The sequence below is a fragment of the Bombina bombina genome, chromosome 2 (assembly GCF_027579735.1).
Source record: "Bombina bombina isolate aBomBom1 chromosome 2, aBomBom1.pri, whole genome shotgun sequence".
NCBI lineage: Eukaryota > Metazoa > Chordata > Amphibia > Anura > Bombinatoridae > Bombina > Bombina bombina.
The window spans coordinates 420,916,228-420,943,935 of record NC_069500.1 but is presented as its reverse complement, the minus strand read 5'-3'; the positions used below and the strand labels follow the sequence as shown (position 1 = coordinate 420,943,935).

General features: G+C 40.8%; 1 protein-coding gene across 1 annotated transcript in view; it reads left to right on the top strand.

The window, feature by feature from the left end:
- Window positions 1-21,559: 21,559 nt before the first annotated feature.
- Window positions 21,560-27,708, top strand: part of LOC128646975 (thyroid adenoma-associated protein homolog) — a 115,348-nt gene continuing 109,199 nt past the window's right edge. The window contains exons 1-7 of the mRNA XM_053699787.1: window positions 21,560-21,684; window positions 21,923-22,100; window positions 22,667-22,753; window positions 22,861-22,888; window positions 23,006-23,154; window positions 26,993-27,115; window positions 27,313-27,433. Of these exons, the coding sequence (XP_053555762.1) occupies window positions 21,560-21,684; window positions 21,923-22,100; window positions 22,667-22,753; window positions 22,861-22,888; window positions 23,006-23,154; window positions 26,993-27,115; window positions 27,313-27,433 (811 nt within the window). The remainder of the gene's footprint in view (window positions 21,685-21,922; window positions 22,101-22,666; window positions 22,754-22,860; window positions 22,889-23,005; window positions 23,155-26,992; window positions 27,116-27,312; window positions 27,434-27,708) is intronic.

Below are 27,708 nucleotides of genomic sequence, written 5' to 3'. Positions count from 1 at the left end.
TTAGCTTAAAATCCATTTAAAATAGCATTAAGTATCCTGGTATTGTATTGTATCTCAATAGGAATGCAATGTATTTCATATTTCTAATGCATATTTGAATGCATGGCAATACCAGCTGCAGATCTGAAATAAAAATAATAGTGTTATTAATTTTTATGTTAAAATAGAAAATATCCACGTCTGTTTTTATGACTAAGGACATCTTGTTTTCCTGTAAAACAAAGGGAAAAATTGTCAAATATGTATACATCTATTTGCAGCATTTATCTAAAATGTTACTATTAGTCATTGCTTCTTAGGTCCACAAATATCGCCAGAAACACGGGACATCAAGCTCCATACAGAGCTTGATACATATGCCCCAGTAACTCTTATTTGATGTTCACTTTTATTTGAGTTAAAATGTGAATAAAGATGTAAATGAAATGGTCCATGAAACTCTACACCATTTTATTTAGTATTTCAAATGTTATTTGTTTTAAAGTAACAGTAACTCTTGATATTCACTTTTATTTAAGTCAAAATGTGAATAAAAATGTTACAAACATGTTGGGCTTTTCATGCCTATGCGGATTGACATAAACTTTTTTATCTCTTAGTAAAGTTTACAGTTCAAAGATAAACTTTTCTTCAGATCCGACATTGTTTTTGTATGCAGCAGGCAGCATTCTGACAATGTTTAATATATTTCGCAGTCTTCTCCTTAAGTGTTAATAAAATTAACGTCCATTCTACCAGTGCCCTGCAATTCCTCAAAGACTCCTCCTGGAGTTATCTTGCTAGACATCGCTTACCGCGTATGCTAGCGGTGTAGGGTGCGTCGTCAGGTTTTTCCCATGTTGCGTGGGAAAGTGTAAGAGCATAAATAAACTTTCAGCGAGTGAGGTCTCTGTCACAGTTGTTGCTATCTGAGGTCCCCTCCCAGATACTTAAGGGAGGGGATAGTTCGATAGCTTCTGAGGGTGAACGCTCAGTTCTGACAGTATGATTCCTCCTGCTGATACTGAAGTAGTATCTTCAGGTTTAAGCTAGTTCACCTCCGACTATTACTTAAGGAGGTTTTAGCTACTTTGAAGCAACTTCATGGTCGTTGTAAATTTTTAGATTTTATTCCTATATTGAAGGAGAGGGTTCCTTCGCGGTCTTCTCATGGATACACCCCGTGGACGGGACAGCTGCCAAGCTAGCCAGGACAGCTTCTATTTCATAGAGGATAGTGGTTTCCTTTTCAGGATCCCATGGAGGTTGCTTGAGATAGCATTCTAGATTTGATTTTGCTACCTTTAGCGGTAGCATACTAGGTCATATGTTGTCTGGTTCTATTTAGTCAGACACTTCAAGGTAATACAAAATAGGATAAGGTCTTTAAGTGGCCAATTCCTTTTTTACAGTTCCTTTCTGTCAGGCATTGTGCGGGGAACTAAATTTGACTTACCATATCGATTCGCTGAACTTTATGGTTAAGGACTGGGTCTTAGGACATTAAGTCTTACTCTGGGTAGGAAGTCTCTTCTACCTGGGAATGATAGTTCCTGTTCCGAATTTGGAACAGGGTCTGAGATTTCTTCCAATCCGATTGGGGTTCTCAAACAAAGAGGGAACCTTCAGGTTAAAAAAAAAAAAAAAAGGAAACAGGTTATTTCGGAATACCGTCCTTCAAGATGAAAACTATTCGTTCCATTCTTCCATTAATCCAGGAGGGTCAATTTATGACCACTGTGGCTTTAAAGGACGCGTATCTTCATGTTCTTGTTTTCTAGAATCATCACAAGTTCCTAGGATTTGTTTTCCAGGACAATCTTTTCTCGTTTGTGGCTTTTCCTTTCGGTCTGCCCACGGCTTCCAGAATGTCCACGACGGTTCTGTTTTCTTTGCTGGCGTTACTTTGGCCTTGGGACTATCTGGATGATATGCTAGTCCAAGCGCCATCCTTCAGCAGGTAAGATACCATATAGACATGGTGTTATCTTCCCTGAGAACTCTTGGGGGGAAGGTAATTGGGAAAGATTTTCTTTTGTTCCAGATACAAGGGTAGTTTTCTTCAGAACTTTAATAGATTCTCTGTCTATTATTAAGCTTTTTTGACAGGAGTCAGGAAATCAAAGATTATCGATACTTGTCTAGTCCCTCGATTCACTCCTCGGCCATCCGTGGTTCTGTGCATGGCGGTAATGAGCTGATGGTGGTGGTAATTGACATCATCCCGTTTGCTTGTTTCCATCTCAGACTTTTGCGGTTAAGCATGCTCAGGCAATGGAACGAGGTATATGCGGACTTGTCTCTTCGAATGTTTCTGGAGCAGGAGACAAGGGATTCAATCCACCAGGGAATTTGCTTTCACAGTCCATCTTGGGTGATTGTGACAACAGACATTAACCTCCTAGGGTGGGGGGCAGTCTGGAGTTCCCTAAAAGGCACAAGGAGCTTGGACTAGGTCAGTTCTGTTCTTCCTATAAATATTCTGGAACTGACAGCGATTTTCAATGCTCTCCTGGCCTGGCCTTCGTTGGCCATGGTCTGGTTCGTCCGGTTCCAGTCGGACGTCATATCTTCGGTGTCTTGCATCAATCATCAGGGAGGAACGAGGATGAGTTCCTTAGCAATGACAAAAGTAACAAAGATAAACCAATGGGCGGAAGCCCATTCTCGCTGTCTGTCGGCTATCCACTTCCCAAGGGTAGAACAAGTGGGAGGGTTTTTCTTGAGCAGACAGACTTTTAATCCGGGGGAGTGGGAGTTCCTCCGGAAGTGTTTTCCAGCTTGATCTCAATTGGAGTCAACCGGGTTTGGATCTCATGGTATCTCGTCAGAAAGCTAGTTCCCGAGATACGGGTTGAGGTCTAGGGTTTTTTTCAGGCGTAACTGATAGTTGCCTGTCGGTCCCTTGGACCTTCAGTCTAGCATACCTTTTTCTTCTGTTTGTTCTTCTTTCTTGGGCAATCGCTCGAATCAGGCAGGAAAGGATTTCAGTGATCTTTATAGCACCGGCCTGGCTAAGGTCTTTAAGTGGCCAATTCCTTTTTTACAGTTCCTTCCTGTCAGGCATTGTGCGGGGAACTAAATTTGACTTACCATATCGATTCGCTGAACTTTATGGTTAAGAACTGGGTCTTAGGACATTAAGTCTTACTCTGGGTAGGAAGTCTCTTCTACCTGGGAATGATAATTCCTGTTCCGAATTTGGAACAGGGTCTGAGATTTCTTTCAATCCGATTGGGGTTCTCAAACAAAGAGGGAACCTTCAGGTTAAAAAAAAAAAAAAAAGGAAACAGGTTATTTCGGAATACCGTCCTTCAAGATGAAAACTATTCGTTCCATTCTTCCATTAATCCAGGAGGGTCAATTTATGACCACTGTGGCTTTAAAGGACGCGTATCTTCATGTTCTTGTTTTCTAGAATCATCACAAGTTCCTAGGATTTGTTTTCCAGGACAATCTTTTCTCGTTTGTGGCTTTTCCTTTCGGTCTGCCCACGGCTTCCAGAATGTCCACGACGGTTCTGTTTTCTTTGCTGGCGTTACTTTGGCCTTGGGACTATCTGGATGATATCCTAGTCCAAGCGCCATCCTTCAGCAGGTAAGATACCATATAGACATGGTGTTATCTTCCCTGAGAACTCTTGGGGGGAAGGTAATTGGGAAAGATTTTCCTTTGTTCCAGATACAAGGGTAGTTTTCTTCAGAACTTTAATAGATTCTCTGTCTATTATTAAGCTTTTTTGACAGGAGTCAGGAAATCAAAGATTATCGATACTTGTCTAGTCCCTTGATTCACTCCTCGGCCATCCGTGGTTCTGTGCATGGCGGTAATCGAGCTGATGGTGGCGGTAATGGACATCATCCCGTTTGCTTGTTTCCATCTCAGACTTTTGCGGTTAAGCATGCTCCAGGCAATGGAACGAGGTATATGCGGACTTGTCTCTTCGAATGTTTCTAGAGCAGGAGACAAGGGATTCAATCCACCAGGGAATTTGCTTTCGCAGTCCATCTTGGGTGATTGTGACAACAGACATTAACCTCCTAGGGTGGGGGGCAGTCTGGGGTTCCCTAAAAGGCTCAGGGAGCTTGGACTAGGTCAGTTCTGTTCTTCCTATAAACATTCTGGAACTGACAGCGATTTTCAATGTTCTCCTGGCCTGGCCTTCTTTGGCCACGGTCTGGTTCGTCCGGTTCCAGTCGGACGTCATATCTTCAGTGTCTTGCATCAATCATCAGGGAGGAACGAGGATGAGTTCCTTAGTAATGACAAAAGTAACAAAGATAAACCAATGGGCGGAAGCCCATTCTCGCTGTCTGTCGGCTATCCACTTCCCAAGGGTAGAACAAGTGGGAGGGTTTTTCTTGAGCAGACAGACTTTTAATCCGGGGGAGTGGGAGTTCCTCCGGAAGTGTTTTCCAGCTTGATCTCAATTGGAGTCAACCGGGTTTGGATCTCATGGTTTCTCGTCAGAAAGCTAGTTCCAAAGATACGGGTTGAGGTCTAGGGTTTTTTCAGGCGTAACTGATAGTTGCCTGCCGGTCCCTTGGACCTTCAGTCTAGCATACATTTTTCTTCCGTTTGTTCTTCTTTCTTGGGCAATTGCTCGAATCAGGCAGGAAAGGATTTCAGTGATCTTTATAGCACCGGCCTGGCTCGCAGGATTTGGTGTGCGGATCTGGTAGAGAGGGCATCTCTGCCTCCTTGAAGACTCCCATTGAGGAAGGACCTTCTGATTCAGGGGCCCTTCCTTCACCCAAATCTAGTTTCTCTGAAGCTTAATTTTATCCAAGCAGAGTTTTTTTTTCTGATTCGGTCATAGAGACCATGGTTCAGTCTCGTAAGCCTGTAACTAGAAGAATTTACCATCAGGCTTGTAAGCCTGTAACTAGAAGGATTTACCATCAGATTTGGCGTAAATATCTCTATTGGTACGAATCCAAGAGCTACTCATGGAGTAGAGTTAGGATTCCAAGAGTTTTGTCTTTTCTCCAAGAGGGTTTGGAGAAGGGTTTATCGACGAGTTCCCTAAAGGGTCAGATCTCGGCCTTATCTATTTTGTTACTCAAACATCTGGCGGATGTCCCAGATGAACATTCTTTTTGTCAGGCCTTGGTCAGGCCTGTGTTTAATCCAGTTTCTCCTCTATGGAGACTTAATTTGGTTTTCAAGGGGCTCTGTTTGAGCCTATGCATTGCTTAGATATTAAGCTATTATCTTGGAAGGTTTTATTTATTGTTTCTCTTTATTCTGCTAGGAGATTGTCAGAGCTTTCGGCTTTGCAGTATGACTCTCCTTATTTTATTTTCCATTCAGATAAGGTAGTTTTTGCGTGCTCAACTAGGATTTCTTCCTACGGTTGTTTCTGATCGGAACATTAATCAAGAGATTGTGGTTCCTTCCTTGTGTACTAATTCTTCTTCTCAGAAGGAAAGATTTCTGCACTATTTGGACGTGGTCCGTGCTTTAAAGTTTTTCTTACAGGCGACTAAGGACTTTCGTCAGTTTCTTCTTTGTGATTTTCTCAGGAAAACATAAGGGTCGGAAAGCTACGGCTGCTTCTCTTTCTTTTTGGCTGAAGGGCATCATACGTTTTGCATATGAGACTGCTGGACAGCAGCCTCCTGAGAGGGTTACGCCTCATTCCACGAGGGCTGTGGCTTCCTCATGGGCATTCAAAAATGAAGCTTCTGTGGAACAGTTTTGCAAGGCTGCAACTTGGTCCTCTCTTCACACTTTTTCAAAGTTTTCCAAATTTGACACTTTTGCCTCCCCTGAGGCCGTTTTTTTTTTGGGAGAAAGGTTCTTCAAGCAGTGGTGCCTTCTGTTTAGGTTCCCTGTCTTGTCCCTCCCATCTCATCTGTGTACTTTAGCTTGGGTATTGAATCCCATTAGTAATTAAGATGATCCGTGGACTCATCGTGTCTTAAAAAAGAAAAGAAAATTTATGCTTACCTGATAAATGTATTTCTTTTTTGACACAATGTGTCCACGGCCCGCCCTGTTCTTTTAAGACAGGTCGTGGGTTATGGTAAACTTCAGACACCTCTGCACCTTGGCTTTTCCTTTCTTTTCCTAACTTCGGTCGAATGACTGGAGTGGGAGGGAAGGGAGGAGCTATTTAACAGCTCTGCTGTGGTGCTCTTTGCCTCCTCCTGATGACCAGGAGGTGAATATCCCATTAGTAATTAAGATGATCCGTGGACTCATCGTGTCAAAAAATAAATAAATTTATCAGGTAAGCATAAATTTTCGTTTTACACATTTTAATATAACATTTTATTGGATTAATTGCTAATACATGTTTTGATACATACTATCACATCACATGAAGCTATTTTAAAAAGTTTTTTTTTTTTAACTTAGTTTATTATAAATAAGGAATGATTTTGCCTGGAGGATGTGTGTACTGCTGCTTGCAATCTCGTTTTTCCTTCTACAAGTAAACAATGGATCTTGTGATTCATTATTTTCTTGTAGCTATAGACAATATCATTATGAGCATGCGCATTGATGTACTCCTTCACTGGAGTGCATGACAATGGTGATACGACACTCAGATGCTGGGCAGAATTCATAAGTGGGCCGAGGAAGAGCCAAAAAATTGATGCTCCAGTTTGATCTTTTAAACTATAATTTTAATAAAATTAAAACTTATTTGGAGAAAAAACTAAAGTGGTTGAGGTTAGCATTATAAGATTAAAGCATTAGCCAAAGTGACAGGATATATTATTAACCATCACTTTAAAAAGAATCAATATAACACTAAATCCTTTAATGGCAGACCAAAAATTGTAAAATACATTTTATTGAGGTTGTGTAAAGTCATGCCCCCAAAGCACGTCCATATACAAAGTGTCCAGAATTCAGCTGGGCAAAAGGTGGCAACCCTAAGAGAACTATAATAAAAATGTATAACAATAATTGATCAGGAGAAGTACTTCACACCTGTCTATAAACACCAGTGTTTATATATCTACTTACAGTGTAGCACTGCCACTGTAGCTCATAAGGGAGGACAAATATTAAACTGGGTAGCTTACAGCCATTCAGTAACTCACTCACTGGTCTCTGTGCTGATCCTGTGGTGCTAGTAACTAGTGGATGGGAACTCCACACCCCAACGTCATATAACAGCAAACCTTCAAAAGAATAGAAAAGGCTGCTAACTAGTTCTGTGAGGGGGGGGGGGCTCTTTCCTGGCAGCTAGATGACAAGTTTGGTACAGCAAGCAGTGAATTATAGGCAGCAGGGAGGAAAATAACAACTGGGCAGCGTAGACTGCACATACCTAACCTTGCTGGGAAGCAACAAAAAAAAGAAGAAATCCAGGATTTATAAGGTGCGGGTGTGACTTTTTTCTATTTAATAAAGTCTGGGACTTTCCTGGTTTTCTGCAACGTATGTCAACCTTATGTTTTTGTAATCATGGTAACCGCAGAATGACTTTCACGTTGGATGATGAGAAAATATCAAACTGGAGTGTATTACTCCAATGGTACACTGTAGGGATAGTTTTTCCATAAGATGAATCCACTGCTTAATGGTTGTCCGGAAATAGTGGATACTAGAATTGGGTTCTCTATCCCCCTCAAAGGAATATGATGCAACGGATTCATCTAAAACCTGGTTTCTCAACAGCCGGGCCGTGGCCCGGTGCTGGGCCGTGACAGCCTGCTGGTGGGCCATGACCCAACATGCCCCCACTGCATACTCTTGACAGGCCCACCACTCCACATATCAGGAATACCAGGCAGGCCTTTCAGAGTGCCATTACACATATGCGAGTGTCCTGGGCATGTAGCGGCAGTATAAATAAAATACAATACATATATATGTGTGTGTATATAGATATATATATATATATATATATATTATGACTCCTGGGCCCTGGACATGTCCGGCTAAAATTTACCGGGCCTTGAGGTCACTTGGGTTGAGAACCACTGATCTAAAAAGATTCCAGCAGCTCCAGAAACAACAAGGACAGGAGTGTTGATGGAGTAAGTGTTGAAGTAAAAGAGGCAAATAAATCTTCTGAAGAGGAGGTTTCACAATTTTAATTATCTCTGCTCCTCTAGCCAGAACTAATTTCTCCTGTTTCCAGGCTGGGTAGGGCAATTATGTAATAGATGACCCTTGACTCCACAGTATAGAAAGAGGAGAGGTTTTATGAGCAACGACAGAGTCTTTCTGCCTCAAACAATTTAACTGAGCTCCTCCTGACTAGAAGATGGTGTCTCCAAAAGAGGTTTAAAGTGTGCAACCAATCTTACTTGTGGTTTAGGCAAATAAGCTTTACAATGTCTTTCTATTTCTTGATGGCCTCTGTACTAGGCCCTGCAGGAGAGTTGTGATGGTGTTTAGTTTCACAATCATATTATGCAGCTGGGCTGCATGTTCACCCAAAAACTGTACATGGTGGGTAAGGGGTCAGGTTAGCTCTGCAGGGTCCATTATTTTTCTGCCTGTTCATACTATCAGGCACCTAAGTCCTTGTAACAATCGTTGACCTTCCTAACATCCTGGCTGCTTGCCGGCATCAGGTGAAGGTTTTTGCAGGTTACAGAAATAAGTAGAGCACTAATCAGAATAGGACTGTCAGAGTATATCCAGCTAAGGGTTATTACAGATTCAGCCAGGAAAAGGAGTAGTTATACATAGCCAAGGTCAGGTTCTAGATCAGGGTATTAGGTACAAAGGCAACAGGCAATAAACGTAGTCAAAAAGATGCAGGAAATCAGATCAAAGCAGGCCAAAGTTGTACAAAATCAGAAGGCAGTAAACAAGGCCATATACAGGCCAAAAAGCTCAAAATCCATAGGTCAGGCAAAACTAACGGCAATCCAAAAAGAGTGGTCAAAAACAAAACCAGAGGATGTGTCTCTGGACAACACATTGAATTGTTGCAATGTTGGTTGCTGATGATCTGCCAATTATAAGCATAAAATAAAGTTATCTAGCTATCATTTTAAAATAGATGGAGTCTACAGACTTAACTAAATCACAGGATACCAGATTGTGCTGAGTTCTACATTTGCTAACTGATCCGGAGCGTTGAGACTAAATGCGGCCCTTACAAGGAGAGGCTCTCAAAACCCCCTCTAAAGTATATAGTGGCCAGGGTAAGCAGTGCAGTGACACTGGCATCATACTACAAGATTATGAGATAAATGTTGATGATTTGATTGAAGAACTTGTATGCCCACAGCAAGCCTTACACATGGACCCTGCAGCTATTGAGGGTGCAGTTCCATATTTAGATAAGTTTGACCCTAATGCTGACCTATCTCGTAATGGTTCTCCTTCTGACCCATCTATTGTGGCAAAATAATACCTGGGCTAATTTATTAATACACAGGATGCCTTGATACCTCAACCTACTCACTTACTGTGTGATAAAGCCAGCTAGCCAGTCTCTTCCAGGCAAGCTTCTTATAAGGTATCATGGCTTTTCTGCAACAGAATACTTTTGAAAATGGAATAGAGGCTTTAATAGCTAACAAAGTAGCCTTTTTCATTGAGGCTGACTATGTATAATGTATACAGCCATGTGAAACTAGTTTAGATACACAAGCCACAAGTGAAAACTATTGCAAAGTTAAAACTGTTATTGTACTCATTTTAAAATAAAAAAGAGCTGCACACTCCCACACCCCCATCTTAGCAATAGTTTTTACTATTGGCTTTCAGTGTAGATAAACTATTTTAACACGCCTGTATACATTCAAAATGTTCAACGTTTTTTTTTTTTTTAACTACCTCCTACATACAGACTATGGCCCATATTTATCAAGCTCCGTATGGGCCGTGTTTCTGGCGAGTCTTCAGACTTGCCAGAAACACAAGTTATGAAGCAGCGGTCTAAAGACCACTGCTCCATAACCCTGTCCGCCTGCTCTGAGCAGGCGGACAGGAATCTCCGGAAATCAACCCGATCGAATACGATCGGGTTGATTGACACCTCCCTGCTGGCGGCCGATTGGCCGCGAGTCAGCAGGGGGCGGCGTTGCACCAGCAGCTCTTGTGAGCTGCTGGTGCAATGTTAAATGCGGAGAGCGTATTGCTCTCCACATTTAGCGAGGTCTTGCGGACCTGATCCACACTGTTGGATCAGGTCCGCAAGACCTTTAATAAATAGGGGCCTATACATGTAAAAACAAGTGGGCACCACTCTACTGACCTTAGAGTTACAGATCAGGGGTCACCACATTACATAACAGAATATAAAAAGTATATTTAAATTATAGAATAGAATGGGTTGGGGGGTAGTAGAGTTGTAAGTATGGTACCAGGTGTCACATTAATTATCTTATCCACAATAATATTCTAAATCCTTACATTTTTTTTAGATTGTATGACAGCAATACCTGGAGTTGTCTGAAAGGACAAACAACAGCTAGATAAACTAGTCGGACAGGGGCAGCTTTGTCTCTCCTGTTCTATTTTTTTAATTGTGCTTACTCTTGTGGATAAAAAAAGCTTATATAGTTGTAAAAATTATATCCTCCAGTCCTTTATGGTATTAGAATAATGATTAATACAGCCCTCGGATTGTAAGGGCTTAGTTAACCTAAACTTATCTAACGGACTGAGGACTGCTTATTAGTAAACATTTATATTTGATTGCTATCATGCAATCCACTGAGTTTAAGTGGTTTTAATTCACAGCCTTTGCTACTGTATGTGTGTATGTTCCAAGTTGACTATAATAAAACTTAAATGTATGAGTGATATGGAACGTTTTTAATATTTAGACACTTTTTGTCCTCAGTAGAGTTAACCCCTACTATACACTTGTTGAACTGCTCTCTCTTTAAACTGTGTTGTACTCTCAGTTACAACTAGTTTATCTAGTTTTTGTATATTCAAATTACATACACACACAAATACACACATGCACACAAATACAAATGTGTACAAACACTCATATGCACAAACACACACACATACAAACACATGCACACAAATAACACATGAACAAACTCACACACATACACACATGAACAAACTCACACACATACACAAATACACACATGTACAAACACATGCCAGACATCCCAACCTGCAAAACCTCATTTCAGGGAGGTGGCTTCACCCGCTACTGCGCCTCCACCCCCACCCCTCCCAGTTATATATTGGACACCTTGAAACCCTAAATAAGATAGAGACTTATCATTAAAGTAGCTTCCCACTAAAGTCACATTAAAAAAAAAAGTAGCTTTATTGCACAACCACAACCAAAATGAAGTTTAATTATGTGCTGTAAATAAGGTAGTATTTGTGTTTTATTTTATTAAAATCAGTGGGGGCTTGTTGGTTACTGATGCATGCTTTGAGGGTTTTATAAAATCCCAGCAACTAAAGGCATTCCTTAAAGAAGCAACTTTACATATTTGGGCCACATTGGATCATGGTACTTGGAGTTTCACAGAGATTGCATTCCATTTGCTGGCATCAGGGACTGGAGCTGCTATTACAATCAGGGAGACTCCCTGAACTTCAGGGAGAGTTGGGATGTCTGACATGCACACAAATACACACATGAACAAACTCACACACATACACACATGTACAAACACATACACACAAACACATGCACACAAATACACACATGAACAAACTCACACATACACACATGTACAAATGTTACACTGTGTTACTACATCCCTGGGGCATAGAATAATGTCACAATAGTCAAAGGCATAAGTGGCAACGTGGAGATTTGAAGAATTGTACCAAAAGGTTGTAGAGCGTGGTGATGTGGTTTGTGTAATGGCCATTTTTGAGGGTATGTGCTCGATCACCCTGAAAGGGGTCCGGTCTGCTGACCTTCGGGCTCTACGGAGGGCTGGAACATGTGGTGTTGGCAGGGTTGTTGAGTTCTTGGTTGTGTTTTGTTTCTGGGGTGAGTCAGGGGGAGTGATGAAGTAATTACAAACAGGGGCAATACCATATTGTTCGTCCGGTGTCTCATAATAGCAGGAGGCTATTATCCATCCGGGTATTGCAACCAAGAGCAAGGAGGAAAGGAGGTACAGGTATACCAAACAGGGGGACCCCTGAATGGCGATCATGTTGTTGCAGAAACGTGCTGTGGATATAGATGTTACAGAAGGGACTGTGCGACCAACTTCACCCCTCTTTTGACTGGCAGTCGAGAATGCTACAGGTGTTACAGAAGGGACTTTGTGAACACTTCACCCCTCTTTAGGCACAACTGTTTTCTGAGACGTCCTGGACTGGTGATACAGATGTTTCAGAAGGGACTAGACAGCCAGCTTCACCCCTCTTTGGACAGAGCTTTACTCTAGATGCGTGGATCCAGATGGGCTCCTGGGCTGTGAGGATGGCAGTACGAGTGATGGCCACAACTTCGGTAGGTGGACCGTATGGGAAGCCTCCCTTCTTTGCTTTATTCAGCTGTCTGATGCACACTGTGTCTCCGACCTTGAAGCTGTGGGTTGGTTCCTGTGAGGGAAGAGGAAAACGAGAAGCCACATCACCATAGTTGCCATTCAAAACAGAGATTAATTCATGTACATATCGTTCCCTGATTAAATCTAAATCACCAGTGACTATGTGTGGGTTCCTGACCCAGGGAGTGGGGAACGGTCTACCCATTAAAATCTCAAAAGGAGACAGCTGAGTGGATTTGCTTGGGGACATCCGTACCTCAGCTAAGACTGCAGGTAAATGATCCTGCCATTTGACCCAATTCCCTCCCGTGGCCTTAAGGAGTTTTTCCTTAATGGTCCGGTTCATCCTTTCTACCACCCCTGAGCTCTGGGGGTGATATGGTATGTGAAACTTCCATTTTATCTGTAAGTGAGTTACCAATTCCTGCAATACCTTACTAACAAAAGCTGGGCCATTGTCTGAGTTAATCTGCAGGGGGCAACCAAATCTGGGAATGACATCAGTGCAAAGGTGTTTCACTACTGTTTTTGCGTCTTCCCTAGTGGTAGGAAAGGCCTCAGGCCAGCGAGAAAATTGGTCAACTATGACCAGCAGGTAAAACTGTTTGGTTCCTGTTTTAGGTATGTGTGTGAAATCTATCTGCAGGTGGGTGAAAGGTGCGGATGGTGGTGTTAGATGTTCATGTTTTGCAGGTTTATTGTTGTGTTTGGTTTGCAGACAAGTGATGCAACGGTTAATGTAAGATTGTACATGTAACTGTAGATTTTGTATGCAGAAGTAAGGTTTGATTAACTGTAAAGTGTTGTGGATGCTCAGGTGACTGACACCGTGGGCTTGTGAAATAAAAATGGGTGCACTAGTTTCAGGGATACCAATGATTATCCCATCTTTCCCCTCTTTCGAATAAAACCCCTGAGGGTTTAATTCGAGCTTCTGAGAGACCCAGTATTTGATATCAGTGACAGTGGCAAACTACTATAGTGACGATGTGAGCACATCATCGACCAGAGAGGGTGCCACAAGTATGGGATAAACACTGTCTTGAAATGGAGAGATCTTAGCTGCTTGTTTGGCTACTGTGTCAGCTAATGCATTACCCCTAGCAATAGGATTGTTAAGGTTAGTATGTGCTCGACAGTGTATGACAGCTATTTCTTTTGGGAGCAGGATGGCTTGTAAGAGTTCTGTGATAAGTGTGGTGTGACTGATGCTTTTACCATCGGCAGACTTGAAACCTCTTTGTTTCCAAATCATGCCAAAATCATGTACCACTCCAAAGGCATATCTGGAGTCGGTATAGATATTTACAGAGGCATCAGCAAAAAGTTCACAGGCTCGAGTGAGAGCTATTAATTCAGCTGCCTGAGCAGAATTATGCATGACACAGGAAGATTCAATAACAATGTCGGGAAGCTGGACCACTGCATATCCTGCAAGGTACGTGTGGTCATCTGGGCGGCGACATGAGCCATCCACAAAGACGTCAGGGACCCCCGGAATAGGGGTGTCCCTGAGGTCAGGGCGCGGTGTTGTGCTGGAGTGAATGAGTGCAATGCAGTCGTGAAGGGGGAGGTCAGATTGTGGTACGTCAGAGGATAACAAGGCCTTGAGAATAGACGCAGGGCCTGAGTTAGTTGCACAGTACTTAATGGTTAACTCAGAAGTACTGGTAAGCAGTATTTCATAACCACTAAGTCTCTGGGCAGTCATGTGTTGTGTTTGCAGATTGTTAAGGAGGTGCAAAACCTGATGGGAGGTATGTAAAACAAGTGAATGTCCCAGTGTGATAGGTTCGCACATCTCAACGGCCATGGCACACGCTGCGAGGGATCGCAGGCATGAAGGCATACCCTGCACAGGGATGGGCAACTTTTTAGATAAAAAGGCTACAGGACGGAAAGAGTTACTACCATGCTCTTGGGCACAGACAGCCGCCATGGTTTTACAATTTTCCCTTGCGTACAAATGAAAATGCTTTGTGTAGTCAGGGAGGCCGAGGGCAGGGGAAGTGGTGATGGACCTGGCAAGTTCATTGTATGCATGGGTCAGAGTCTCTGTCCAGTGAATTGTGGGTGGAGAGTCACTGTGGCAAACGGTGCGGAGGATTGAGTCGTAGTGGGAGCAGTCTGGTATCCACTGTCGACAATAGTTTATTATCCCAAGAAAGGTCAGCATTTCTTTGGGAGTGGCAGGCTTTGGCAGTTTAGAGAGGGCTTTTACTCTTTTTGCACTGAGTTCTCGTTTGCCTTTGGACAGGACAAAGCCTAAGTACTCAACTTGTGGCTGACAGATTTGCAGTTTCTGTTTAGACACCTTGAGCCCTTCATGGGCGAGGAACAACAAAAGGTCCACTAGGTCCTTTTCCCCTGCCTCGCATGAAGTACTACACAATAACAGGTCATCAACATATTGCAAAAGGACGGAACCACAGGGGCTGGTCCAGCTCTTGAGCATGGTATTGAGGACTAGGCCGAATGCGGCGGGGCTGTCCGTAAATCCTTGGGGCATTTTTTTCCAGGTCATCTGAAGCCCCCTGTACGTGAAACTGAACAACTGTTGAGTGTCCACATCAACGGGTACAGAGAAGAAAGCATTAGCCAAATCAATGGTAGAAAAAATTTCTGCATTGTGTGGAATGGCCGTAAGTAGTGCGGTCACATCCGGGACTAAGGGAGGGAGAGGTATAATTAATTTATTCACGGCCCTTAGGTCTTGAATAAAACGATAACCGCCCGCCGGCTTAGGCAAGGGGTTAATGGGTGTGTTATACGGGGAGATGATATGTTTCAGAATACCTTTCTCCAGAAATACCTTAATCATGGGGCCTATGCCCTCCAGCTTGTCGTCACTAATAGGGTATTGTTTAATGAAAACTGGGGAGCAGTCTTCACGCAACGTTGCCCTATATGGGGTGCAGTCTATGGTCCCCGTATCATATGGTCCTGTTGACCATAAGGTAGGGGGAATGCTGTCAAAGAGAGTGTCAAAATCTGTGGTTGAAGGCAGATTACGGACATGGTCAGTAACCTGATGTATCTGATTGCTTAACATGGCCGTCTCCGACGACAGTGATTCCTCGGGCGATTCGCCTGATTCACTGAGGTCAAAGTCGACCGTCATGCCACCGTTCCGTGATATTGTCATCATTATTCCCAGTTTACCCATCAAGTCTCGACCAAGGAGACTAAAGGGGCAACCCCGGATAATGTGGAACGAGTGGGACAAAGTTTTGGGAGAGTCGGGTATTTGAACTGTGAGGAGTGGAGTGCGGAAGGTAGGAATTGGCACACCTGTGATTCCCACAGAGGGATTAGACTCTCACAAGGGTCCATCGTATAATTCGCCCGAGATAGTGGAGCAAGTAGCTCCCGTATCTACGAGGAATTGTAATTCGCAGCCCTCTATGTTAAGAGTAACGAAGGGCTCACGATTATAATATGATGTAACCTTGGGTAAGAGTAGGGTGCCTCCCTCCGGGCAGCCCTATGGCCATTGTATTCTGTGTTGTGGTGGTCGGTTGTCACGTCTAGGTGGTGAGTGTGAGTGTGATCGGTGGTTGTCCCTGGGATAAAAGTTATCCCTGCCCTTACGGGGCGGATGGGGACATTCATTTTTCCAGTGTCCTGTTTCCCCACAATTAAAACACATGTTGCGTCTGTGGTCCTGATTAACTCTACCCCCCCTTTGCCTATGGCGTGGAAGTGTGTTATCATTAACCTGAACATATGCACCCTTAACACTTTTATCAAAACATCCTGCAGCATGACGGGACTCAATAGCTGATAATAATTCCTTTGAGGTCATTTTGGGCCAATCGGGTATGAGTTGTTTTAACAAAAGACTGTCTGTTGGTGTCATACACCCTAACATAGTCTGATTCTTTAATACAGCCATTCCATCCCCGGAGGATAAGCCTCCTTCCTCTGCCCAACATTTAAAAAATCTTTTAGCAAAGTCTAAAATTGCCTCGTCAGGTTTCTGCTTGCATGCTAAAACTGCACTCATAGATTGCTGTGTCTTACTACAGCGTTTTATTTCAGTTTCTAATTCTGTCCACATGATTGCCCTAGTCACTGGGTTTGCTAAACCATATGAAGTGACTGAGGTGCTTGTGTCATTTGTGTGTATTGTAGGAACTTTAGTCCAATCCCATTCATCATTTTCGTGATAATTATACAATTTATCAATTATCATTTTAATGTCAGTTTGTGTATACATGGCTCCCTGTAAATATCGTTTAAGGTGAAGGATACAGGCAGCAGGTTGTCTTAAAGGGTCGGGGCAGTCCCTGGAAATATCACTTAATTCACCTGCCGTGAGGGGTTTGATAATCATTTGGTCCCCAGCAATTAAATATGGCATAGTACTTATGGCACTGGTGCCAGAGATGCAGCGGGGGTCTGCCCAATTTGCATCTTCATGTTTTTTAATAGGTTGTGGTACCCAAGGCATTAATTGTTGTTTGGTCTCATTGCAGACAGAGACGTCTGGAGACTCGGGAGTGTGAATTCCATGGACTGGCAAAGTTACATTCGGACGTGGGCGGTAGTCGGAGTCACTATATCTCCTTGGGCGAGTACTAACACGGCCACCAGATGTAACTACAAAATTTTGTGCTTCTCTTGCAGGCTCAATTCTATGAGGCTCCTGGACACTTACGTCATCAGGTGCCTCAGCCCCCTGTACATCTCCATGAAGTGGAGGGGGTGGACGTGTTCTGGTTGTATTGTAAGCCACAATTAAATCATCGTCATTATAATTAGTAACACTTGGATATATTCCCGCATATGGCGGTGGCGCAGCCATAGGGGCAGTGGCTATTGTATCTGGGACATTTTTCGCATAGACTATTGGAGGAGGACGTAAAATAATTCTAGAAAGTTTAGATTTATCTATTTTACTGTGTCTATTATTACCACTGAATTTATATCTGTCACAATATTTTAACCAATACTCAGCAGCTTGTCTCATGTATTGCATGTCCCAATCGGGATCTCCTGTATACAAATCAAATGCTTTTTAATTTCCCAAACACAAACCTCTTAACATGTCTTTATGAAATTTACAATTACAACCACTCCTAGGAAATGCATTTCTTGGATCTATATACTCTGTATAGCCACTGACGTCATCTAAAAATGGGATGACCATTGCCCACCCTACATCCTCCTGTCTAGCCACAAATTGTTTACATGTTTCTCCCTCAGTTTGGCTTTGTTTACTTTGACCGGTCCCCATGACCCCTGACCAGTAATAGCCTTACACACACACACAATCAAAGGGATTTAGCGTCTAATGGAGGCAAGTTCTGACTAATCCGTCACTAACAATAGCTGTTTCATACACTGTTACATGTAGTCTTCAAAACTGCTAGCCAGGACGGAGTATCTTAGTACTTAAAGTCAGTTGTTGTCTCCACTAACTCATGCAATAGTAGACACAGGATGAACCTTATGTCCTTATAATAAAATAGCAGCAATGAAATATACAATGAAAATACAATAAGAAATGGTGAGCGATAGTGAACACAGGACACGAGTTGTGTCTATGTCCTCATAATAGAATCGCAATATTAAAATACAAACAGTATACAATATGAGTAATACAGAACATATAAAACAAATAATTTCATGATACATATGACTCAAATAACAGAACAATTACAATATGAAGCAAAAGTGCACATTCTATACAGGTGTCACCGTGCTATCGTTTATCCGTGCATCATTAGGCAGTGACTTTCGACACGGTAAACGGTGCGTCTTACACCTGCGTATATGTACTTATAATAGATTTGCAATAACAAGACAAAACATAAATAGCAGCAATAAGGTACTGGTCTCAACCAAGACTTCAGAGGGCCAAATTAAACCTTAAACTTAAGCTCCATGGAGGTCTCCCTAGACACTTTTTTTTTTTTACCCACCCGGGTTCTACCAAAGACAAAAAAAAAAATCCCAACTAACTGTATTGACCTTAACGGGCCCCCCCCAACAGGGTACAGAAATCAAGTCACAAAATTTTAGACAAAATTACTCACCCCGTCGAGGAGGGTCCCTCTTGTGGTCAATCCCACTTCTGACACCAATACACACAAACACATGCACACAAATACACACATGAACAAACTCACACACATACAAACACATGCACACAAATACACACATGAACAAACTCACACACATACACACATGTACAAACACATACACACAAACACATGCACACAAATACACACATGAACAAACTCACACACATACAAACACATGAACAAACTCACACACATATACACATGTACAAACACATACACACAAACACATGCACACAAATACACACATGAACAAACTCACACACATACAAACACATGCACACGAATACACACATGAAAAAACTCACACACATACACACATGTACAAACACATGCACACAAATACACACATGAACAAACTCACACACATACAAACACATGCACACGAATACACACATGAACAAACTCACACACATACACACATGTACAAACACATACACACAAACACATGCACACAAATACACACATGAACAAACTCACACACATACAAACACATGCACACGAATACACACATGAACAAACTCACACACATACACACATGTACAAACACATACACACAAACACATGCACACAAATACACACATGAAATAGACTCACACACATACAAACACATGCACACAAATACACACATGAACAAACTCACACACATACACACATGTACAAACACATACACACAAACACATGCACACAAATACACACATACAAACACATGCACACAAATACACACATGAACAAACTCACACACATACACATGTACAAACACATACACACAAACACATGCACACAAATACACACATGAACAAACTCACACACATACAAACACATGCACACAAATACACACATGAACAAACTCACACACATACAAACACATGCACACAAATACACACATGAGGAAACTCACACACATACACACATGTACAAACACATACACACAAACACATGCACACAAATACATACATGAACAAACTCACACACATACACACATGAACAAACTCACACATACACAAATACACACATGTACAAACACATACACATGCACACAAATACACACATGAACAAACTCAAACACAAACACATGCATACAAATACACACATGAACAAACTCACACACATACACACATGAACAAACTCACACACATACACAAATACACACATACACACAAACACATGCACACAAATACACACATGAACAAACTCACACACATACACAAATGCACACATGTACAAACACATACACACAAACAGATGCACACAAATACACACACAAATACATGCATTCACAAACACATGCACACAAAGTGACTTATGCACACACACACAGTGTCTCACTCACATACAGGGCCAGATTCTATAAATGTTTTCAGGGCTGGTGTTTCAATAAGAATGCTTGCAAGTGCTTCTATATTTCCCTGGAGGAATTATATAAATCCACTTTTTACCCTGAAAACAGGGTGTCTCGCTATGGGGAGTATACTGCATTTTCACATTGTTAGAAGATGCATACATTACAAAAGTGCACAATGAAAATCCTAATTTAACCTTTTAATGCCATTATGGCATTTTATTCCGTCCTAACTGTGCTGGGCTTTAGCGCCGCTAGGAAGGAATAGAACGTCCTTGCCGTTTGGCTGTCCTGAAGCCAACGGCTCTTCCTGGATGCAATTGCGGTCTGGAGGGCGTGCCTAGCTTCATAGGGACGACCCCCTGACCCGATCCCATAACTGAAATCTCGCAATTGCGTGCACGATTGCAAGATTTCAATTTGTCTACATCGGAACTCTGTTCCGATGTAGATAAATTGACCCTGTCATGAAAGGGTTAATAATCATACAAAGCAAATAATTGAACCATGCACACAAAAATACTCAGGAAAAAACAATGACACGTCTGTGTGTCTTTATCTGTGCATATTTATGGGTATGTGAGTATGTATGTGTGATTAGGGCTGCCTATATCAGTGTATATGCAAGTGATATCTGTGTGTATGTGTCTATGTATGGTGTATGCATGTGTGTCCTTGTTTATATCTGTGTGCGCACATATATGTGTTTATGAGTGTGTGCATGTGTATGTTTATTGCTTTCTGTATTGTTGTGTATATATGTGTATATCTGTGTGTGTGTTTGTATGGAGTATGTGTGTGTGTTTATGGGTGTTGGTATTTGAGTGTGTATATTTATTTATTTATTTATTTATGTATCTGTATTTGAGTGTAATAAAACTTAACCCAGAGGGATGTGGGACAATGCAAGGAGCAGACTCTGCAAATTCGTGACAGAGGTCCCAAATTTAGGATTGTCCCAGAAAAATTTGGGGCGGATGGTAACCTTACTTTTTAACTCAACCAAGTTAACATATTTGTGCTATGTCATGTTGTTTTAGTAATGTTTGTATGTGTTGGCATTGAATATCTTAGTAACATTTTCTGTAGAAAACATTATTAAAGTGCAGTCAATAAAGTCCCTAAAAAATAATAATTAAAAAAACAAAAATAGAAGAACAGATTGATTACAATAAAATGTAGTCTATTGTTTTTGGCTTATCTATAAAAGCAGCAAGGTTAAAGAGTGCATTATTGATGGAGAAGCAAAATGTATCTAGGACTAAGGAGCCAAAAAATATTCTGCCAGATGTTGAATAAGCTAAAGGAATTAGCCTAGTTACAACTTCTCTATTAAATATTTTTACCCATATTCATTATACATTGTGCTCAAGTAGCCATGTTGTTCTGGAGGCTGTTACCATAATTGAGTATTAGCATATGCCAATAACTTAGACAAGTGAACTCTGTTTATATTATTGTTATTAATAATAATAATAATGATGATGATATTGCAAGCAGACTGGACTCTGTGTTGTTGTTGTTTTTTATATAGTGATGGCATTTAAATTTTTAGTGCAGTATCAGGGAACGCTTACTACTAGTTGAATGCTTCAGGTAAGTGAAGCTGAAGTGCAGAGTGCAGACTAATAAAATGAACGTAGCTCCACCTCCCACCAGATGGCGCTGTGTCATTATTCAGTCGGGTTCAGTCATTATTCACTCACTGGTCACTTGTGACATTTGACCTCGAGATGATGGCTGCTTCCTTGGTACATGTGCAAGATGTGGTGCAGTATGCTGGGTACTGTATCCTCGTCTATCAGGACCTGGGCTCAGGAACACTGAGTTCCGTGGCAGGGAAGTTGCAGCAGTTTGCAGAGTGAGTGGATTTTTTTTGTGTGAGATATTTTTCTTTTTGTTGTAGGCTCATTTGTAACCATAGTAACAGCTTTGAATATTCACATTATTTAATCAGATAATGCTTACTGTTGATATTTGTCAACAAGGCACTATTTTTTTTCATTTTCCTAAAACATTTCTTGTCTTAAAATAGCTAAAATAGAATCTTACCATATTTTATGTTTTCTGTAATTGTTACTTCTGAATTATTTTTGCAGTACTTTAGTGAAACGTCACAAGGACAAGTACCTTGATGATGCCCTGCAGTTGCTAAAAACGTCACAACAGGTTTTGAGTTCCCTGACTGAGGCAGACATTATTCCCCTTCTACGGTGCATCATTACCTGTCAGATTAGCACATGCAGCGTTTCCAGCTCCTTTCATAGGCTGGAAAAGGTATGGTAAACAGAAATAATAAAAAGAGCTATGTTGCATTCTTTACTTTGAGAATAGAACATGGTATCTAATTGATGTATATTTTGTAGAACAAGGTTCAAATGAGTTGAGGATCATCTGATGACAATGGTATGCAGGAGTCTGATTTAAAGGGACAGAAAACACAGTTTTTTCTTTCATGATTCAGATAGAGTATACAATTTTAAACAGCTTTCCAATTTACAGCTATTATCAAATTTGCATCATTCTTTTGCTGTTATTTGGTGAAGAAGCAATAATGTACTCCTTGGAGCTAGCTGAACACATCAACTGAGCCAATGACTACAGGCATATATGTGCTAGCTCCCAGTAGTGCATTGCTGCTCCTGAGCCTACCTATGTTTGCTTTTCTACAAAGGATAGCAAGAGTACAAAACTATTAGATTATAGATGTAAAGTGAAAAATTGTTTAAAATTACAATCTCTAGCTGAATCATAAAATAAAAAATTGGGTTTTATGTCCCTTTTAAGGCAGTTTGATTATATTGCATTCAGAAGTTGTACTAGTATTCACACTTTCCCCTCAGATTATATCAAAGCTTGCTGAGATCAGACCACAGCTTGTGTCACAAGAGTTGGGAAAATCGTTGTGCAACTTGGTGCAGAATGAAGAGGTAAGAAGTAAAATATGACAGCTGTGGTTTACTTTCAGAGGGAAATATGGGTAAATTGTAGAATGAGATTAATTTCTGAAGTCAAAAATGTCTAATTGTCTCCACAGGTATTGCAACTTAAAGATCTGCAGATAGGTACTATTCACATTTGCTCCTTAGTTTTCCCCTCTCCTTGTATGACTCTCTGTGTCCTTTGTCTCTTAGCATTTTACACTCTAGTTACACACATTCATATGTCTCTTTTCCCTTAAGTCTGCATGTATCTGGAGGGAAGCCCTATAGGAAGGGAATTCTTCAGGCAACACCTTGTCTTCCTGTTGAAGATAACTGCAGTTACACTTTCAGCAGTGATGAAAGACCAGACCACCCAGAATGTTTTGCAAAGTTATATGGCTGTCAAGGTAAGATTCTAAATATTTGCTCTTTTATACAAATTAAAAAACTATTGTGCGGGGGGCGGAGCCAACTAGCATTGAAGCAAGACGCACATTTCAGGAGCTCCTAACATATGTCACAATTTTAAAGGATTTCACAGGTATTTTATCCTTCCCTAACATCATTTAGGGACTTTTAAGGTGAACTTTCGTTCTGCTGCTATGAAAGCAGCTTAGCAGTGTTGGATATTTCTGGAGGACTATATTTTCTAGCTTTGCCTGGTACGCTGCATATGCGAGGTTATGGCTGCTCTCCTTTTCAAACAGATGAAGGAGCTGTTAGATTGCCACAATGAAGCTCTCTTACACGCAGTGGCTGAGGCTTTTAAGCCCCTCACTGCTCATACTGCTGCCTCGACTGCCTTGATTGACTGTGGGGAGAAGTGCCTAGAAATACCAAATGACCCGCAAAATCCGCCATCTAGGATTGCAAATGCGGAGCACACTTCACTGCCTTCTGACATAGAAGACACGGAGGAACAGGGAGCAGACGATAAGCAGGTCTCCGGTGTGGAGCGACACATCTTACAACTGAAAGTGCTTAAAGGGACACTGAACCCAAAAATTTTGTTTTGCAATTCAGAAAGAGCATGCAATTTTAAGCAACTTTCTAATTTACTCCTATTATCAATTTTCTTTGTTCTCTTGCTATCTTTATTTGAAAAAGAAGGCATCTATGCTTTTTTTGGGTTCAGTACTCTGGACAGCAATTTTTTATTGGTGGATGAATTTATCCACCAATCAGCAAGGACAACCCAGGTTGTTCACCAAAAATGGGCTGGCATCTAAACTTACATTCTTGCATTTTAAATAAAGATACCAAGAGAATGAAGAAAATTTCATAATAGGAGTAAATTAGAAAGTTGCTTAAAATTTCATGCTCAATCTGAATCATGAAAGAAAAATTTGGGGTACAGTGTCCCTTTAACCTGCTTAACCTGAGAGATGTGCCGCTGACAACCCACGCTTCAAAAAGGATTTTGTGTGAGCTCCAGAGCAGTTGCAGCGACAAAGGGGTTCTTTTCCTGCCCGAACACTCAGATCTACTCAGGTGGCTAGCGCAGCATGCTGGAAAGGAACGCTCAGGTTCACAAAGTTTTACTTGCCTCTATAAGTGGAACCGACATTGGGGCTGCTCCAAACCGAGTCATTCCTGGCTCCTGGCCAGATGTACACTGTCATTCACTCAGCAACCCTGCTTCTACCACCACTATAAACACTTGATGAAGCTGCAGTGGGACCCTGGAGGTTCAACTGCTCATAACGAGTGAACTTTATTTGGCTGGTTGTTCATTTTGGCGCAAGTTAAAAACTGGCATACTTCTGTTGAATATTAGCAGCAATACCGATTTTTGTTTTTTCTTACCTTATATTCGATTATTTGTATTTTATTACTCCTGTTTCCCTTTGTTAATGTTTTATTATGTATACCTCCTATTATTGTGATCTAGCTCTCAGGCTGCCTATACTTTTTTGTTTCTTTATAAATACGGCTATATGTTATATGAAGTGCCTAAATTTATCTACATGTCTGACTTTAAGTTATGCACGATACAAATGAATATTACACTGTTCAATTAGTTTATAGGCATGTTATCTGTATATGCTCTGTGTGTTAGATTAACAGTAAAACATCCCGATACAAGATGTAATGGCCATTTCCAACCACTAGAGGGGAGTCAAAGTTCAGTTGTAGCTAGATCTGCACGGCAGACTTCTATGATCTTACAACCTGTTAATTATTCCTATCTTCCTCGAGTCTCCCTGTTATGGGAACTGAGATTTGCTGCTCATAAACACAATTAATAAGCATAGATTATGGTCATCTCTGGGAACTCTAGAAATACTCCTCAGGCAGCTGGAATCAGCATATGGTGTCTATGACTGTATGTATCATACCCTGTTTATTTGCTGTGTTATTCTTGCTATTTCATGTATGTATTAACTTGGTTATATGTTTTACATGAGTATAAAGTTGATTGTAAGCCTGTATCTAAATAGCACGCTACTGCTCTTTTGTAGCACTACTAGCTCTAATCTCTGATAGTTATTATGCATATACTTTATTTATTTCTGTATACATAGGTCTCCCAGATATTAACTTACTGTTATAATTGTAGATATGGGTATTTGTTTGAAGTGTTTTTGTAGTTGTGTATGTGGACAGAGATACTGGCTTATTCTGTTATTTCTAGTACAGGATTCTATTCTTTCTATAGATATTATACTGTTTTATTTGCTAGTGACCTAGATTATAGATATAGTATATCTATGTAGGCTCTTACTATGGAACTTTTGTTACACATACACTTTCTATATTGCTAGTTTTAATTGGACCAGGCTATGCATAGCTTCCCTATATTAATATTGCCCTCTGCCTAATATGTTTGGGGCAGTTAATCCTATTATAGCTTCCCTTACAGGCTTTACTGGTTTTAAATGTTATAGCTTGCACAATGCTTCTGTATTATTTTATTTATTGCAGGGCGGTAGTGTTGACATAAGCGAAACATTTCTAGTTTATAATTTAGCAACTAAGTATTGGTATTGTGAGCCTATTCTTGTAAATCTATGTGCTGCGTCTATTCATATTTTGAAGGTTTGACATAGTATTCATCACACCCTGTATATTATAGTATAGGTCTGACCAAGCATAGTATATTGTAATATTTCCTATGAGTATATTTGACAGGAGGTCCCTGGCTATGTATCTTCCCAATACTTTTACTTTTTGAATGTCCCTAAGGGCTTGGATGTCTGCGGCCGAGATGTCTGAGCCTTTTCACTCTTATATTTGTAGACATGATGGATGGAACATATGGATTAGAGACTTCATAATTAGGGAAGGAATACTAATATTTAGTGCATAGATACCCGGTCACTTTTGAAGTTTACTATTGCACTGTAGCTATACGTACATGTTTTGGATCCTCCACTTTTAGCGTGTACCATGGAGTGCAGGGCTCATAATTTGAGGCTACGGCTGTTCCTGTACTGTGATGTACAACCTTCCTTTGAGTATTAGATATGGTTTTTTTAGCGCAGGCTGGACCTGCATTGCAGCTATTGGGTGTAGTCTCCCTTCTCACAGTGTACATCTGGTTTAGTAGCCTGTTAAACTCTACTGTGCCAGACATGTCAATAACCCAGCGGGAACTAGTTTATTTCTGAGTACCCACTAATACCTAGCATGCTCACGAGATTTTCTACATAGATATGCTCTTGAGTTATGAAACCATAGCTTAATTAACCACCTTCCCCCCCACATATTAATAATATATCACCTTGTTTAGGTGAATTAAACACACGTTTTTCTTGTCTTTACCGCAACCTAAGTTCTTTTAATTAATGCAACACACTAGATTGTTAACCTTTGTTCTTTTATATTACATTAAAAGGTAAAAGAGGTTCTTCATTTAGGGCCCATGAGTGGCCCCTTCACATTAATGTTTACCTACTTTGTACTTTGCTTACTGCAACTGTATGGTCCATGAGTGGCCATTCCAATCATATAGTGGGTATACTGTTTGAGCAACATTTCTTACTTGTTCTGAGAATGTAATTTGTCATTTACCCATATTGTGTTTTTATCTGATGTGCTTGGTAACATATTTTCTAACAATTTATTTTACCTTGGGATTTGTATTGACAATTACCCATTGTTTGTTTTGAAAAGAACCTCAATAAAAAAACAAAAAAAAACTATTGTGCTTCAACAGTTTATAATAGCTATAAGTAAGTTACTGACTATGACGTTGAGATTGCAGCATTATAAAGTGTATTTATCAAGGCATCTTTTTAACAGATGTGTTTCCAGATTTTCAGAGAGTTGCCAGAGAAAATTGCCTCCTTTGTGTGGACTTCTATTCTGGATGACAATAATTTAAAAGGCATTCTGGAATCTTTGGTGCAGATTATTGCAATGCAGGTAAATACAGCACGGTAAAGCTTTAGCTTATAAAAGAACATGCATATTTTTTGTAACCTATAGCAACATGGAACTAAATTTGCTCTGGAATGTGTCTGATTGTGATATTATAGACACCAGTTACTCATTTGCTACTCTAATCTAATATGTATTGAGTATAATGTTATTTACTAATGACATAATTTGTTCTATAATAGAGTGTAAGCCGTGACACCAGGCTGATGGCTGGCACAGCCCTTGCCTCACTAGCAAATACATCACCAGTCCCAGAAGTAGGAGCCCAAGACATTCTAAACCTTGTTCTGTGGAGGAGAGAGGGTAAGTTAGTACATAGTTTGCTGTGGGAGGTAATATGCTATGAAGTGATATGACTGCATGAGGATAAAAAGGAAAAAACAATGAAAAACTGTTATAGTACTTTACATCTCTGGCTATAAAATCAGTTTGTCTTGATTTCAATACTAATGTACCTCAGATTTTTTTTTAAAGATTTACCTCTTTAGGCTATTTGGTTATTCAGTCATGCTGATTTATATTTCTGGTTCTGTGTGTATATAGTTTTGGTGCACATATTTTACTAAAGAAATGTTTAT